The sequence below is a fragment of the Zalophus californianus genome, chromosome 4 (assembly GCF_009762305.2).
Source record: "Zalophus californianus isolate mZalCal1 chromosome 4, mZalCal1.pri.v2, whole genome shotgun sequence".
In the NCBI taxonomy this organism is placed as follows: Eukaryota; Metazoa; Chordata; class Mammalia; order Carnivora; family Otariidae; genus Zalophus; species Zalophus californianus.
Window position 1 is genome coordinate 81,844,223 of NC_045598.1, and position 18,827 is coordinate 81,863,049.

The 18,827-nt window shown below is 36.1% G+C and overlaps 1 protein-coding gene across 1 annotated transcript in view; it reads right to left on the reverse strand.

Moving 5' to 3' along the window:
* DPYD (dihydropyrimidine dehydrogenase) overlaps positions 1-18,827 on the reverse strand; it is a 795,521-nt gene that overhangs the window by 215,607 nt on the left and 561,087 nt on the right. Inside the window, exons 17-18 of the mRNA XM_027618372.2 lie at positions 1,198-1,318; positions 258-377 (exon numbers count right to left, since the gene is read on the reverse strand). Of these exons, the coding sequence (XP_027474173.1) occupies positions 258-377; positions 1,198-1,318 (241 nt within the window). The remainder of the gene's footprint in view (positions 1-257; positions 378-1,197; positions 1,319-18,827) is intronic.

Consider the following 18,827-nt stretch of genomic DNA (forward strand, 5'->3'; position numbering starts at 1 on the left):
TTCTGAGAAGAGCATAGACCACGAGAGAATCGAATTCACACACAACCCTATCTTGGTATTCTCTCATCTTTTGCTATCAGTCACTTGAGCCTTCTCACTCAATATGTTCCATCTGTCATAACTATTAGGAATTTTGATCAGCAATGAGTTATCAGAATTTGGGATCATACAAGACATGATATACTTGCTTGTAACATGACCTCTGATTTTTCAGCAACCTTCAAGGAAGCAAAATGCAAGCAGAGGGCAACACCTACCAGACACTCCTCCGTATGTAGTCCGCTTCCCAAAGCCCACTGCTGGCCAAGGTGTGCCATCAGCTTTTAATCCCATTAGACCTGAGACAGTGTTGGTGGCTGTAACACCATCTGCACCACCTATGGAAAACACTTCATCATTTACTTGAGATTTTTTTTTAAAGGGACAATGGTCAAAAGCCATTCAAACCCACACAACCCAGGAACATGAACACTCTTTCTCTTGAGAACATTTCCTTCCCTCAATGACTTTACTAACTTCAGTCCTACCATTATGCTTATTAAAATGCTAGACATAAAAATTTTTAATTCCCATCAATTCATTTTTCCATTTATTATACAGATTGATAGATTTCAAATGTTTTGTAATTGGTGTTATTTCCCAGGTAGTTTACAATACCTTTGCAAATCAAGATGCAATTTCCATTGGATAGGGCATGGCATATATGATTTATAAAATCATTCACTGCCTGCATGATTTATGTGTTCAATAGATATTTATTAGACATATGTTTAAGGCAGTATACTAGGCCCTATCAAATATAAAGGGAACTCACAAGAAATTTCATATTGTGGAAGCTGGTATCTTTTTGCTTTGTACTTCATTAAAGGTTCAAATGCTACTGCTGGATTGTTACATTACAAGGTCATTTATTTTGGAGTGGTTCACTGTGATCATGATTTTGTTCCATAATTCTTTGTGCGTGAAGCAGGTGTTTATCAAGAAAGATTATAAATGTCCTTGTTTAGAGTCTATTTACTAGCTTGAGTCCAGGTGTGAACCTACTGCATTTGGGAGATCAAGTGCTCAATTTAGTACTTTTCTTAAACTCTAAACAAAGACACACAAATGTTTGTGGATAAAGATATACTTTGGAATGGCACATACTTCAGGCCCATACTTTCAAAACTAGACAACTGACACAAGTCTAGTTCTTACCTTCCTTTGCAGCTCTTGCAATGCTTACGATATCAGTGACATTTGGGGTCAACTTGGCAAAAAAAGGAATCTGAACAGCTTGCCTCACCCAGCGACAGATGTTCCGTACCAGCTCTGGATCCTGTTCAAATAGGTCGGTTAAATATAGAACATAATTAAAGAATTGTGATCAAAATGTGTACTGGAACAACAGCAAAGCTGGATATGTGCAAGACAAATCCAACTTGACAATGAGCTACATGATCTATTTCTCAATTCCGCCTCAGTATTACACCTAGACTCATTAGGGAACTAAGGTTAACATACTTCCAGTGAACTGCAAATTCATCACATAAAGGTTAAATTCCTCAAGGGAGCCTTTGGAAAATAAAATTACGAAGAACCAAATGGAAGAAAGTGTTTTCCACTACCAGTTAAATAATACCAGGAGTGAAACATAAACTTCTGGTGGTATATTCAGTAAATATTACAGAATTTCCAGCGACCGCATTGGCTTAAACTTAATAAAAAATACTTAAGCTGCTGATTCCAGGGTGGATGATATTATAACTGAAGTCTGTTGTTTCCATCATTAGAAGACTTAGTCTTGATGAAGTATATTCAAAAGAAAAGCTGTGACTTCCTAATCAATCTAATTATGATATATAGTGTATGCTAATAGGGAATAATTCAGCCTTGGATTATACATGAGCTGATCAGTAACTTAGTTTACTTTTGTAAATGTTACCAAGATCTGTGAAGCACTTTTTAACATTCATCTACTTGAAAGAATTGATTAAAATGACAAAAATGAAATAAAATATCAAATGCTCGTTTTTAAAAGCAAGGAACAGACATTTTCCTGTGCCTGTTTCCTGTGATTTTTCAGGCTTCTATTTTCTCATGGGACAAGTATCATTTAGAGGGCAATCACCTATCCTTTCCATTGAAAATAACTTAGCTGTGGCAATGTTCTTTGATTTCAACACATACAATAGTCTTTTTTTTTTATTACTTTTAGTGCAAAATTTATTCTGACAGGTACTGATAATGCACTTTGATAAATTACCTTAAAATATGCAATAGCAATTCATTATTGAACTTGGTAATATTATCTTAGCAAGTTAAAATGTTTTTTGAATAAAAGAAAAACCCAGAAAAATATAGACATATATTTAAACTATGAAACAGCAGGCCAGTATATCATTTGTAATTAATATTTTTATACGTAAGAAAGTTACTCTTTGCATTTTAACCTTTCAAATTCTTTTAAGATGAGATTTCTAATGTTATAACCTTTAGAAAGAACCTTTTCACTTATGTTTAATGTGTCTTGATCTGTCATCTTGTATTACTCTAAAAGTTAGGCATTTATGTGCTAAGATACAGCAATGAGGGAATTTCTGTTGGTTGTTACCATCTCTATTCAGCAAAACTCATAATTTTAACAAAAAATCTTTGATTTGGTTTGTTCTCTTTTTAGAACAGTAATTTCTTCATTAAACATAAATATTAAAAAAGCACTATATGGAATGCTCTACAGGGCATACTATGCATTATGAATAGTAAAATCTGGAGACTTAGCTGTACAAATTCTAACTCATGAAAATGGAGATCTGCCCCTGCCCATGCAATGTTCATGAAATATTTATAACCGCTGCATTGGCATTATGAAGGCAGTTGCATCTTTCTGACTTTCATTTTTAAGTTATGAATTTCCATGGGACTTAGCCTAGAAATGACAGTAACTCTAGATGATATGAATTGCATGTCCTTTGTGAAAGCTCTCTTTAAGATAGAATTTGACAATAATTTAAAGATCACTTGAATTGCATAATATGTGGAAGGTAGCCTGATAAGAATTACTGAAACAAATATAAAATAGTATTTGGTTCCAATAGAGTAAACACTAATAATCTGATATAGGCTTCTAAGTGGCTTTCAATACTATTGACTACCATGTCTTAATAATTTACTTTGAACATTTGTCACACTTTTTTTCTGTTCATTCTCACCAGTTGAATACTTGAAGTGAATGCCTTTTACACACTGTTTAACAATTTGGAATTTGCTCAAAGTTTTTCAGTTTTTGTAAAAAAAAAAAAAATATGGTCCCTTGGTACCATTACTTACTCGAATCATCTGTCTCTATTTTGAGATACCATAATTTGACCATCCTATACTTCTATAAGTAAGGTTCCTGGTGTTCAGATAATATTTTTTCTCATCTTCATACTCAGACAAGCCACTTTCTAACTAATCTTCATACCCAGCTGAAAACAGAATTTGATTACCTGGGAATTTTAAAAACAACTTCTGACTAATATGATTGTAAAAATTAGTGACTGTTCTTTAAATTGTAAAGTTTAGCTTGACATACATAATAGGGAATATTCTAATACAACTAGAAATGTGGTGAGGCTAATAACATGATAAAATGAATCTGTATACTTTGGGAAATTAAAGGACACACTGTAACTATTCACACTTTCCTGGTTTCCTCACACTTTTGATATTAATGTTTGAGATCTAAAAGCAATTAATAGTGTTTCTGCAACTTGACCTTCTCAGTTTTCTAGTGATAGCATCAGATGGTGTCACCCACTAAAGCCAGTTTTTAAAATCTTATTGAAACAAATAAGTTTTAGACAATTTCTAATGCCCCCCCACTTCTTCAAAATAGGAAACACACAAAGGTATTATTATTTCTGACAAATTGAAACTTTAACATTATCCACATCCACAAAAAGTAAATAAAACCAAGCAATTCTGGACTGCTTTTCTATTTCTAGGCACCAAGCATTGTAGACACTCAAAAAGCAGTGGTGTCAAAGAAAGAAAAATAAATAAATACACAGAATATTTTCAATTGGTTTCTTTATAGATTCATCAAAATATAGACTATGCCTAGGTTTAAAAAAAACCTGAGTATATATATATATTTTTAAAGATTTTATTTATTTATTTGAGAGAGAGAGGGGGAGGTATCATGAGCAGGGGGGAGGGGCAGAGGGAGAAGCAGACTCCCCACTGAGCAGGGAGCCTGACACAAGACCCCATCCTAGGACCCTAAGATCATGACCTGAGCTGAAGGTAGAGGCTTAACAGACTAAGCCACCCAGCCACCCACCACTCCCAAAACCTGGGTATATTTTATGATAAATAATTTCTAAAAGCATGAAAAAGCCAAGACTTCCTTACAAATCTGGGATAATTTGGAAAAAAAAAAAAAAGAGTGGGTAATGATGGGGAAAAAAAAAAACAAGACCTTTAAAGAGTCTAATCTACAAAAAGTCTACTTAGATCTTGAAGTCTTTATTGGCTCTTCCTACAGGTATTAATAATGCTTATCCCTGACCATGATTGGCAACTCTCCCACAGCAACTGTGTGTGTAGGTGTGTATACTTCTTTAGCACCTGTTAAGCTTTTTGTTATTCATGTGATCACCAAAGAATGCTCTGAGGCAACAGAGTGAGTTTTTCTGTGACAGAGGTGTGTGATAAGATAAGCAAGAAATTGCTGAAGCCCTTAAAGGCATGAGTAGCAGGGCTGGGGAAGCACCTGGTGGTCTTGAGGGTACTGCATTGAGGCCAAGGTACCAGACCAGACCTGCTGACAAAAAGATGAAAGCGAGCTAAAAGACAATTTTGGTCTCTTCAACAACTTTAATGGGGAGCCTCCCTGAGTCTGCTTGCAATTAATACACTCTGGAATCGATCCCTATGAAAACCAAACAACAACAACAAAAACTAGAAAATGTAGCTCTGAGTAGACTGCTACAGTAGTTTCCACCGTTCAAAACTGTTTTTAAAGCTTTATTTTCTATCTGCGCCATAAGATAACAATTTCTAACTCTAGGAAGTTTAAAACTTAAATTTTATTTTTAAAGCTTCCTTTTTTATCTGGGCTGTAAAATAATTTTTAATCTAGTAACTAGTACGTCTCTAGTTACATATTAAAGGTGTTCTGGTTCTGTAAATGATATACCTTGTTGCTTCTGATACCCCTAAGATGACCTCTCCATTGTAGGACAGGCATTTTCACCAATTTCCTAGGGCATCAAATCTCACTGGTTTCATGCCTTGTGCAAAATAACAAGCATTGGAGAATGAGGCTGTGAGAATTTCTTGATAAGCTAAATTACAAATGAAATTTTTGACTTTAAGAAACATTTCTCTCCAATTTCCCTGGTAATTTTCACTCCGTACAATTCTTTTCAAAATGGCTGTCTTAGAAGGTGGCATTTCAATGAATCCACTGAAAAATTTTACCAGTTATAAATGTTTTCCACTAAGGAACTCCTAAGTTTTAATTCACATGAATGCCAGGAAGTAGCTAGCATTTTTATTATGTCCACTTCTCTGACAGAGAGAACTAGGGCCCAGAAGATCAATCTGAGTACCTATTTCACCTTCTTAATTTTCTTTCCCATTATCATGTCCTAAACCATCATCTTCTTTAGCAAAATTGCTCCCTAAAGTGAAATTCAGCCATCAATTGTAAACCAGAACTATAAAGGCTTGTAACTTCATTTATACTTCTAAGACTAAATGTAGCTTCAGAGTAATAGGCAAATGTGATGTATTTATCCTTCCATGTCAATAAAATAGAACAGAAAGAGTTAACTACTCCAGGTCAAATTATTTGTAAATGCAAAGATTGTGCACTAGAATGGGAATGTTTTAAATTAACTTATGGTTTAGCATGTGCTCTTAAATCAGGTTTTCCTGATTTAAGAATGCTAACAATGATACAGTCACCTTGGAAAATCATCTGGTAGTTTCCTAAAAAGGTAAACATTCACATACCAATCCACCCACCAATCTCACTTTTAATCATATATCCAAGAGACATGAAAACATATATCCACACAAAGACTTGCACGTGAACGTTCATGGCAACTCTTTCAAAAAAGCTCCAAATTGGAAATGACCCAAATATTCATTAACATGTGAATGAATAAACAAATGGTAACATATCCACATACCGGAATGTTATTCAGTGATAAAGAGAAACGAATCTACTGGGTGTTGCAACAATTCGGGATTAATAAAAAAAAATTATGTTCACCTAAAGAAATACACAAGAGTTTAAATGCTGTATGTTCACATTTCTATGAAATTCCACACACACACAAACTATGTTAATAGAAAGCAGAGCAGTAGTTGCTGGGATTAGGATGGGGTGTGGGGGAGTGATTAAGTGGGAAGAGGCCAAAGGGAATTTTTGAGTCTAATGGAAACATTCTACAACTGGATTGTAGTAATGTTTACACAGCTGTAGACATCTACTGAAACACATCAAACTCTACACCTAAATGTGTTCTTTTTATTATAGGTAAATTATACAGCCACAAATTTCTTGTAAAATATATAAAAAGAAACAATTCTAAGGTATTTAAATATAAACAAAACAAAAAAAAAATGAAAGCTGATGGCATTCTAGGCAGTGTGGATTCTGTTTTTTTCCAGAAATATTCCTTGACCACAAGGCACTCAACTCATTTGTGCTGGAGCCTAAGATGAGTGGAACAAAGAAGGCAGAGTCTACTAGAAAATAGAAGTCAGATACATACATGAAATATATGTTGGATGTTAAGTATAAAAAAGGAGATCTTAATAATGCTCTCTCATTTCAGATTATTTCAGAGCATATAGCAAGGGTTTGGCACATAGTAGGCTCTCAAGAAATACTGTTGAATTGATAGAGCTCACATTGCATAAATTAACACGGGCTTTCTTATTTCAGTTTTCTCAGAAGAAAATAGAATATAAAATTATTGGGTCCAGGATAACCTAATAAACAACTGTTTTAGGCATTACACCTTATGTTAGACAATGGTGATTTAAAAATGTATAATACACTATCTCTATTCTTAAAACAAACTTCATAATCCAGGGCGATAGTACATAAAACAAACATAAAATGCGAAAAAATAAAATGTTGTAAGTATATATACATGCAATGTATGTGTGTATAAAATATTTTATATATTCTTTCTTCTCCACTTCCCTTGTGCCTTAAGTTGAAGATGACATGGAACTGCTTGTGTGTTCTCTCTTGCCCAGGCACTACAGCCTTCTCCATTCTGTTTCTCACTTCAGCCTCTCTTTCTTCCTGTCTCCTCGCCCAGAATGTCCTTCACCTCCTGTCCCTTGAATGAACACCCGCAAGGCAGCCCTCCATGACCAACCCTTCCATCCTACCTCAGCACAGGATGGATGAGTTAAGGACTGCCTTTTAAACACTTCCATAACATTTCCTTATTCCTTCATTTATCACAGTATTTAATCACCACCCTTTTATGGTTTTGTTTTTTCCCTCTCGGCTACACTATCAGTCTTTTAAGGAATGCATCCTACACTTGTATCCTGATCCTCTAACACAGTGTCGGAGACACTAAAGATAGTAAATACTGTGTTGAATAAAAAAAAAAAAAAAATGAAGAATTCCTAGATGTGTATCAGCTTTCCACAATGACCAAGAAAACACTTGCCTCTTCTCTTCCATGGAGCCGCAACAAGCTGGAGATATTAGTAGTTCTTGCCCCACCAGCCGGTGGCGTTTGGAAAGTCTTCTGATGCCCTCTCTCACTGGTTAAAGTGTTTTTAGAGGGCAACTGTCCCCTCCTGTGGCCTGGCAATTCATGAAGACCTCCCTGAGGTCCCAGGCTGCCCAGGGCCCTTTCTGTCTGAATCCTTAGGATATTGAGGCTTCTCTAGAGTTTGCACCACTATCCCTACCTCAGCTCCCAGTCCTTGATCCCTGGGGCCTGGTGGGAGAATACACTCCTATTTTTGCCAGCTAAAGGGAAACTGCATTCCTTTTTTATTCCTTTAAATATCATTTCCTGTGACATAGTTTACGCTGTTTTTCCTCCTTTCAGACAGCATTTCCTTGGTGTACCATTCCTCTGACATTCCTAGTGTCAGAGTTCTTATTACCAGACACTTAGTCTCAGAAACAAATGGACGAGAATTGTCATGCACTGTTTAGATAATACTTGATGGCCAGATACTCTCTGAGTCATTCTTTTTGTCCTCTCTGATGAGCCTCTGATTCTCTAGCTACCCTTCCACCAGCTCACTAATAGTGCTAATAGTGGAGGTCACTTCTTTAAACTTTTCAAATTTCAAACCTTCCCCTCCACAATTTGTCCCCACGGAATCAGATTCAGATGTCCTCAATTATCTCGATCCTACTAGCTAATTCAAACTAGAAATCCATTGTCTTACCTGACACGGTAACGAAATTGGGTAAGATACACTTGCCCCCCAAAATGGGTCAGTGAACATCTCCTGCCCAGTTCCATGTACTTTTCTAGCAGTGAGCGTCAAAGGGAGACTTCCTCACAGCACTATTACTGTCCTATTGTATAAATGTCTCCTGTCTCTCTTTCAGGAACCCCATATTATACTAGGGAAAGAAGAAGAAAAAGGAAGGGGGGGAGGAGGTGGAGCAGGAGATGAAGGAAGGGAAGGGGGAGGAGGATGAGAGGTAGAAGCAGCTGAGCTCAGATTAAGTTAAGGGGTTAACTTTTTGAGTTATAATCATATAACCTTTTGCCAAAACTGATGTGTGGATATGCTCAGGTGACTTAACTGGGATCTGAAGTGTTCTTAGCAAACACATGCAGAAGCAGGCAGACACAGACATGCACCACTCAGATCCTCCTTCAGGAAAAGACTCAAGCCCCGCCACAACAGTGTGGTGAGCTGACATCCTCGACCTGCTTACACCTTTAGGTCAGCCTCAGTTTTTAAGCTGAGGTCAGGCTCCTCTTGAGGAGTCCCTAGCCAGTGACAGCAAAGCTGTGGTTCAAGGTCAGCCATTTCTATCCAATGCAAGATTCCTCTAACAGTGATCTTTGCCCTTGAGCCCCCACTGGGCGGGCAAAGATTTTTCTCATATCTCCATCAGGGTCTGTCTGTTCCCCTTGCCCACTCCTATTTCCTCCCCTTTCCTTTCATAGGCATTGTTCCTCAATAAACCTTTTACACTCCTAACTCTATGTATGTCTCTGATTACTGGAGGCCTCAACTGATACAGCAACTCCCTACTTGGCTCTGGAAGTCTCCCTGTGATAGGATTAGGCTATATTCTGAGGAAGTCATGGAAGAAAAATTTTGTCCAAATACCCCAGGGCATCTCATTGAGATAAAATCAAGAAAGTTAAGCTGAATCCAAACAAATCTCTTAAGGTCCTTGAAAGAGTCAAGCCTAGTCCAGCCAACAAGGCCAAGAAGCAGGTCTAATTTTTTCTCCTAGAAAAAGACTGCTTTAAAAGACATGGTAAGGGACAATGATGGGTGTCCTCTGTGTAGAGACAGTTCAGAATAATCTTAAAGAGTTTAAACATCTACTTTCCGAACCTGCTGAGTCACCACTCTGATATGGACCATTGAAAACGATTGTGCAGAAGTCCATGGATAGAGAAGATTATGCCTTTGTGTCTGAAAACCAGGTCTACTCGGCAAGGGAGTATGGCCAGGGAAATCAGTATATATCCTAATCCCTACCCCAGCCCCAAGTCTCTTGTTGATAAAGCCAATTAATGACAACCTCCTCAATAACAACATGAAGAGGTCATCTGGAAATTTCTTCTAGGTGTGTTGAGTCTCTAATATGGTATTCTAAGGTATGCTTTTGCTTTCATAATCCATCCCGTTTGCCTGAATTCTTGTATTTCTGTATTTTATCCCTTGCAAATCTCTTTCTATAGTAGACCCCCTTGAGTCTTGACACCCATCTGAACTGACCTGCAGTTGCCCTGTTTGCATCCACAGTTGATCCATGACTTGCTGATCATATAGGGGCTTCATAATGATTTTCCTTTGCTTCTGCTGGACATTTCCATCTCTATTTCCCTTGTCTTAGTTTTTATTATGCTCTTTTTCCCCCAAATCAAGATTGACACAGACTCTATAGATCTATCTTCACAGGCAAACAAATGCTTTTTGAGAACCATACACTGGCCATAGTATAAAGAAATTAAGATACTTTAAAATCCTCTTTATTAAAGATTATTTACTAAAAATCCTTAAAATATATTTGAAAATAGCTTATTCTTTTTAGAATTATTTATACTAAGCTCCCCCCAGAAGCTTGATCTTTCCTTATATGTATATGTGAGTTGCTATTTATCTGTGAATTCAAAGGCTAGTATTATCTATCTATCACGCAAAAAGTGTTGATCATAGTTTATTGATGAGGTTATACAATGTAACCTGGAAAATCTTAATACATGGAGAAATAGGCTACGCACATGCTTTGCTGATACCACCAGTAGGGGTTCAAAATTGTGGACCAGCTGAACCAAACTGAAACTCAGCAGGCTTCCCAATCACTGCTCAGAACACACTAAAAAGACTTCAGTGGGTAATGAAGTGCAGGCAGTTGCTTGCACTACTGTGTATGGATTCATTTTAGATAAGGGCAAGTGAGTATTTAAGTCTATAACAAGGAGTTTTTATTCTTTGCAGACTTCAGAGGCAGCTTGTCATTTGTTTTCTTAATGCAAAGCATTAGTGTAAACAGTGTAACAATTGATATTTTATACATCTGTTGGTCTATTCGCTTAGCCTATGTTTTCCAGTGCTAGAGTTGGAAAACAACCACAAGCACAAAACCTCACTATCTTTATAATCCCATATTGGTGTGAATGATTAACTGACACAGGGAGGAGGCTAGTGTAAAACAGCCTTCTGCCCTGAAGCACCCACAACGCTGATACATTTAGGATGAAGAGAGTCGAGGGAAGTCAGGTTTCTGTCCTGGGAACTTATGAAATCTAAGCAAGAAGGAATTACTGCTGAGGCAATTTTAAATAATGTAGCGGAGAAAACCTCAATCCCTTGGCAATGAATGGTTTCAGCTAAGGGGAACTCATCCATAACAAGTTGGTACAGTTCCTTAAGGGATTTCTTCCCGCAGCTGCTATAAGAGCTAGAAGGAAATATCTAGGTCTTTGTTTGTTTTGCCAGCTCTGTAGACTGATTCCCCTCTTTGAGCTGAAAAGGATTTGGAGATACTAAAAGTGGGTGACTTTATTGAAAAGTCCTTGTGTGAAACTACGGATGGGGACGATATTAAACATGACCTTTTGCAAGTGTGATATTTATAAACTCTTGATATAAAATTCAGGGATGCTAGATTTTACTCAAAATTTTGAGCAATCTGAACCTAACTTAATCATTACCAATTTATTTATTTATAAGAGTACATGGTTTATAAGAGTATATAATCATAAGATGTGTGTGTGTGTGTGTGTGTGTGTGTGTGTGTTTAAGGGGGATTCTTTATTTTAAAGTTTTTCTGGTGTTGAGAAAAGGAACCATGATGAGGTAACGCCCCTCCCCCATTGTCAGGGGGTTATAACAAATGTACATGGAGATGTCAGAAGGTAAGTGAAGTGTTTTGGGTAAAGGAAGAGCCAGTTTTTTAGGGCCTGGGATGCCTTTCATTCAGTAGCTCTGGTGACTCATCAGAGAAGCCAGTGACAAAGAGCAGCTCTTACTTTCTTGTTGTTCCTTTAAGAGTTGCTTTAAGGATTAGAAACTCTTTGATACGAATAAATCTGCTCTTATTTCTCAGCATGTTTCCATTTCTACTTATTTTTTTAAAAGATTTATTTATTTATTTGAGAGAGAGAGAGTGTGTGTGTGTGCTCAACACCTGCACAGCGAGTGAGTAGGGTGAGGGGCAGAGGGAAAGAATCTCAAACAGACTCCCTGCTGAGCTCGGAGCCACTGGGGGGGTGGGGGTTTGGATTCCATGCCAGGCTTCCATCCCATGACCCCAGATCATGACCTGAGCCAAAATCAAGAGTGGGATGCTTAACCTACTGAGCCACCCAGGCGCCCCTCCATTTCTACTCCTATAATCACTTTCTTCTTTTACACACACACACACACACACACACACACACATATATATATATATACATACATATATATGTGTGTGTGTGTATATATATATATATAAAGGCTATATATATATATATAGCACCTTTTTGGTTCTCCAGTTCAATTCTTCTAACATCTACTATAGAATCTATATGTTTCAAAATCAAGCCCACAGAAGAGATGAAACAATACAAACAGAATAATTCTTTATTTTTTTGGCTGTCCTTCCTATTTCATACCCTTTCTATTTTGTGGGAAATTCCCACTGTATGAAGTATTGGTGGGACACAGAAACTATCCTCACTATGGAATCCACTGAAGAGACAGCTTTCCTCTCTTTACTCTCTGGCAACCAAAAAACAAGTACATGTTCTAGGTGTGGCCAACTGAAGCTCCTGCCAAACATTTTAATCTGACAATCAGAAAAGGGATTAAAGTTGACTTGTGGTGGTATATCGTACTGTGTCTCCTGACAGTATCCAACAACGGCGGTAGTGGGAGATGTCAGCACTGGTAGAGGCTGCATTTCAGCAGGACAATTCTAGCTCCCCATTGCCTGCACCCCTTTGGTTTAAGCCCCTTTCAAAGCCTACTTTTCCTGCCTTCCTTGATTATCTAAAACATCTTGTATCTTGCTGATAAATCATCTTTTCACTTCTGATAGCCAGTATGTCTCTGTTGCTTGCAATTAAGAATGCATTAGCCACTATCCACTACAGAGTGACCTTATGGCCTGAGTGAGAGCACCACGTTTCCTGACGGCTGCTGACGTCCTTTTATTTAGCCTTGGTGGCCACTTTTTTTTGCTCAGGATATATCTGATCCAATGAATTATGGTCAAGGTAGCCAGGACACATGCTTTTGTGGAAACCTGTATACAATATGCTGCCTCTGGCCACTTTCCTTTAGAAAAGGATGACAGGCCTTTTATAAGGTTAGTAAGAAAATGCCAGTTTTTATTTAGCACCTAAGCATTAACCTGAAACTTTCCATGAAATGTGGGAATTACGGAAGAGTAAGGCATCAACTTTGTCCTCAAAGAACTTACAATCAAGTTATAACCACTTAGGGCAGTAAAATTTGTCAGATTCAATAGAATATATAAACAGCTTTGGGATTACAATATGTCTCATGTCTTTATTCCTCTATAAATCATTCAGAATTTGAATCTGACACAATGAGCAAGCTCTCATATAATTCAAGAGACCCTTGCAGAACGAAGTGATATATATCACCCAGATCCAGGAAAACTTGATTTGAAATGTATTAAGAGTAGCTATGATTTCTTAAAAGATGGATATGTAAACAGAGAACGGTAACATAGCCCATAAGGAAAAATATCTTGAGGCACTGAAATTAAATTAAAATATGATTTCCCTTTCCCTCTGAATACCTGCATGATTACCAATTCGACAAGGATCTTTCATTTATCCCAACTCAACTTTACAAAAGTGCCTGAAGCCTACACTGTTGATAAAACAGCTGATGAAGCTTGCATGGGGGAAAAATCTTCAAACTGCTTGATATACAAAATCATATTAGTACTAAAAACAGATGGGTGTTTACTTTTGCAATATTCAACAAATGTAAAGTACCCAAAGGACTGCTAAATTTAGATAGTTTAAAATTTTGCCTTTTTTTTTTTTTCACTTAGAAACAAGCATTCTAGGGTGACCTTTACTGGGTTATGTAATTAACAACTAGATGCAGCACCTAATCAGGTTTTTAGATGGTTGGGCAAAGGCAGTGTCCAGCATTACAAAGATGACTTTACTCATACCTTTTCAGGTACTAGTGTACCCAGATTTTAACATGCAACATCTGTTACCACAAACTTGACATACATATTCCTTATTACTTTATCCTTTCTCTGATAAGTAAGGGATTTGTGGGACTACCAAAAGCTATTGAATCTGGACCGATGTCGTTAATTGAACATTTGCAATCATCCTGCAACTAACCATGAAGGCTTTATGAATAGTTTCATTTTGGTACAAGAAACAGATATAAAAACAACCTCAAACAATTTGCGTTACTTGAAATGTGTACAAAGTGAATGGGAACTTAATGGTGGTGTGATTACTTTTACTTACTTCTAAAGTGTGTGTGTGTGTGCTTGTGTATATGTAGGAGGGAGGAAACAATAGTAAAGATAATTATAGTTTGAAATCTTAAAGGATTCTCAAAATGACACTGGCTAGAGTAGGTCCTGTGAAACAATATGTGAATAAGGAATACATAGGGAAAGACTAAAAAATGGGACTGCATGGCATGAAGGAAAATAGAAAAAAAATTATTACCTATGAAGAAAGCAGGCAGGAGACATGGCTACAAGGTTCAGTTAGTGTTTTGGATCAGCTTCCTAAAGATTCTGTGCCTTATCCTTTAGGCAACAGAAAACACGGAAGGCCATATGTTTAGATCTATGTTTTAGAAACATAATTCCATATATGTCTGTGGAGGTAAGTAGGATCTGGAAGTGCAAGCAAGGAGACCAGTCTGAAAGAGAAGGGCCCAAAGTAAGGAGTGCAAGTATAAATTAAGAACTTCAAGGAGACTGGAATGTCATTTCAAGATGGAATATTAAAAATTTTCAAGATTGGAGTCAGAGAATGAAAATCAAGAATAATTTTGTGTTTTGACATTGTTGAGGGATAGCAATTTCATCAACCAAGTGAGGAAGTGCAAGAGAAGCTGGTTTTTGGAGAAATGAATGAACTTCAGATACATTGAGTTCAAGGTTCCTTTAGGACATCTAGCTGAAAGAATCTAGTCGAGAGCTAACAGGAATTTGGACCTTAGGAGGAATTTTAGAAGTATATTTTAGGAGTTGTTCACATGCAGGTGGTGGTTGGAGTCTTGTGAATGGATGAGAGGTTAGAAAGCAAAGGACTTAACTCTTGAGATCATTCATACTAAGGTGTAGAAATCTTTGCAATGGTCAAAGAAAGAAGAGACCAAACAGGAAAAATACAAGGGAAAACAGAAACTCAAATAAAAGAGATGTGGATGTAGATCTTGATACAAAATACCACCAAGACATCAAATAGGATGAGAACTAAAATGTAGGCAATAGTTTATACTACTTAGAGTCATGGGCAATATATGAGTACATATAGGCAGACATAATAGGAATGGAAGGCAGATTGTAATGGATTAAGAAGTTAATATTTACAGACACATAGCGCCAAAGAAAATAAACAATAAAATTAACTGGAACTACCAGAACTTAGAACTCTGCTTGACATAACAAGGTGTATGCAACAAATATATGTCAATTAATTATCATTTTATAGTTACCACAATTACAACTAATTGACAGTGAAAGAAATTATTTGCTATTTTATGAGGCAATGCCTATATGTGACAGTAAAGAGACTGAAATTTTTAAAGGAATTGGTTGTAGCCTAAACAATATTTCTTAATTCTTACAATGTGGAGTCAGTAACAATCAGAGGCCTAAAGAATGAACTTTGTTAACTAAATCTACGATTGAAATTACAAGCACAGACAGGACCCAAAGAAGTTATTTAGATCATATAAACATACTAACACATACTCAATGATTTACCAAGAGCTCTCACAATACTAACTTAATTGTGCTTAAATTATTCTAGCTTTTTATTTTATGTCAAATTGTCCCTAGTGAAGAAAGGGGAACCCTCCTACACTGTTGGTGGGAATGCAAGCTGGTGCAGCCACTCTGGAAAACAGTATGGTGGTTCCTCAAAAAGTTAAAAATTAGAGCTACCCTACGACCCAGCAATTGCACTATTTACCCCAGTGATACAAATGTAGTGATCTGAACGGGCACCTGCACCCCAATGTTTATAGCAGCAATGTCCACAATAGCCAAACTATGGAAAGACCCCAGATGTCCATCAACAGGTGAATGAATAAAGATGTGGTATATATATATATATATATATATATATATACAAGGTAATATTACTCAGCCATAAAAAAAATGAAATCTTGCCATTTGCAATGATGTGGGTGGAACTAGAGGGTATTATGCTAAGTGAAATAAGTCAATCAGAGAAAGACAATTATCATAAGATCTCACTGATATGTGGAATTTAAGAAATACAGAGGATCATAGGGGAAGACAGGAAAAAATAAAACAAGATGAAACCAGAGAGGGAGGCAAACCATAAGAGACTCTTAATCATAGGAAACAAACTGAGGATTGTTGAAGAGGGGTGGAGGTGGAGGGATGGGGTAACTGGGTGATGGACATTAAGGAGGGCATGTGATTTAATGAGCACTGGGTATTATATAAGACTGATGAATCACAGACTTGTACCTCTGAAACAAATAATACATTATATGTTAATTAATTGAACTTAAATTTAAAAAAAGAAAAAAACAAATCATCCCTAGTGAAAGATACAGTAGACCCTGCTTCTCACAGTATTTGAAATCAACAAAATCACATAAGTCTCTTTCCCATCCTGGTACAGATTAAAATCAGATATTTTTGTCTTACCTTGAAAGAGAAAAAAAAACACCATGTTATATAATTTATATAATATCCTTGCAATAAATCTTTCTTCAAATGTTATTTTTAAGAATTTTTTCCTGATTATAAAAAGATATCATAATTATTATGGAATACTGTTCAATAAATCATTCTGCAAAATTACTGAATAGAGAAGAAAAATTAAAATTACTCATAATAAAACAACCAAACAACAGCACTATTAAAAAGGTATATTTCCTTCTATTTTCTGAGTATGCATACACTTTCCTCAAAATTTGATTCTTTTTTTTTAGTTTTAGATCCTTCATTTTTACATTATATCATGTGCATTCCCAATGTCATTAGACACTTTAAAAATGCCATTTTAATATTTATAAAGTATTTCATCAAATAGATATGTACTGTTTTACTTATTTCTCAATTTTTTCACTTTGAAATTATTTCCAGGGTTTATTATAAATAACGTTGGGCTAAATCTCTTCTGGTGATTGGTGCTCACAATGCCCTTGCTACTGTTGCTAGGCGCTGTGTTCATGGGTCAAATGTAATTTTTTTTTTTTTTTTTTAAAGCAAACCAACAAAAACTGGCATTAAGAAGATACAACTACCTTGGTAGTCAATAGCCCTGGGCCTGGCACTAGTGGAAACTTCTGCTGCTGTTATGTTATCATGGGGGCAACTGGTGAAAGAGAGAGGATTGAGTCTGTCAGTTGACACAAAATAGACCAGAGCCCATTTCCTATCCAACAATCAGCCCTTAACGTCTCCTCCTCTCACTCCAGAGCGTAGAGCATAGGGAAGATCATGAGCCTCACTCACAGATAAGATCTTCCCTTAGCTAGCACATGTATAAGGTTTAACTTAAGCCAATATTATTCAAAATGGGATTTTCCTGAACCTTCTACACTACAGAGATCCCTAATAAGGGATAAAATGATAATGCTATTACACTGTAGCCATACAGTTGTTTCTAAATAATTAAGAAATAGACAATAACCTATATTATACATATAAACCATGATATGCAGTCAAAATCAGTCACTATAGAATGTTAGAACAGTCATACTAGCCCACTTATGTGTAACTGTTATACCAGAATTTATTAATATTATTCCCTTCACCCACAATATCCTTCCCCACTCAAATCATACACACTTGCTCCAGCCCTTGAGAGAAATGATTTGCTCATTTAACTTCCCTTAAGATTTTATATATATTTCTGTTTTCACTATTCCATAGAAACTTACTAAATAGGTGAATAAGTGGATATTATTTGTTATATAACTGGATCACAGGATACAAATTTTTGAAAAATATCAGTAGGGTTATGCATCTCCAAAGACACATTAGTTAGAAAAGATAACACAACTTACATACTACTAAGTAGGAAAAAAAAAAAAGGCCAGACTACATAAAAAACACGTTTGCTTTTGTAAAGCATCCTTAATGTAATTTCTTGCTAATCATCTGAGAATTATATACTTATTTTATACAATTACATTCGTTTAAAGTTTGCGGAAATTTTACTGTGATTATGTCACAATCATTGTAGGAAAAAGTTATCATTTGTGAATTTTAAGTTAATTTTATTGTATCTGTTTTTCATACCAAGGGGCTTTTTAGTTTATCTGTTTGTCTTATTTCACATTTAGTTAAAGTTAGCAATTTGTTTTAAAGTGTGATAAATTAAAGAAAATGTTTCTTTAAGGTGAATAAAAGACAACTTCTAAACGTTACTTCCTAGATTTGGGGGCAATTTGGTTGGATGAACTTAATAGCCTAAAACAGCTATTAAAGAAGAAGAGCTGTAAATGTGAATTTTGTTAAGATTGCATGAATAGGAATGAGCATTAACCAAAATATAATTTAGGACATGGAACTGCTACCAACTTGAATCCTGCATAAGTTCATTTTTATGATTATCCCAGTAACTTGAATTATCCATATTAGAGCAGTTAAGAGTCATTTATATTATAAGCACATTCAAAATCAAGTGTATTTCTCTTTGGATGTAATCAGGGTTACAAATGTACATTCTTAACCTTGTTTATGTCCAGTATTTAATCCTGGCTTAAAGCGATCCCTGATGAGCATTCTGCTGGCTACTAAAGGGTCAGGGTATGAAATATTTTTGAGTCACCATGCATGAATGGCACACTAGATAAATATCTTACTCTACATTTAAAACACAAATAACACAAAAAAAGAATAACTACCAGAATATCTTATACCATATTTGTGAGTTTTAATATTTGATATTTTT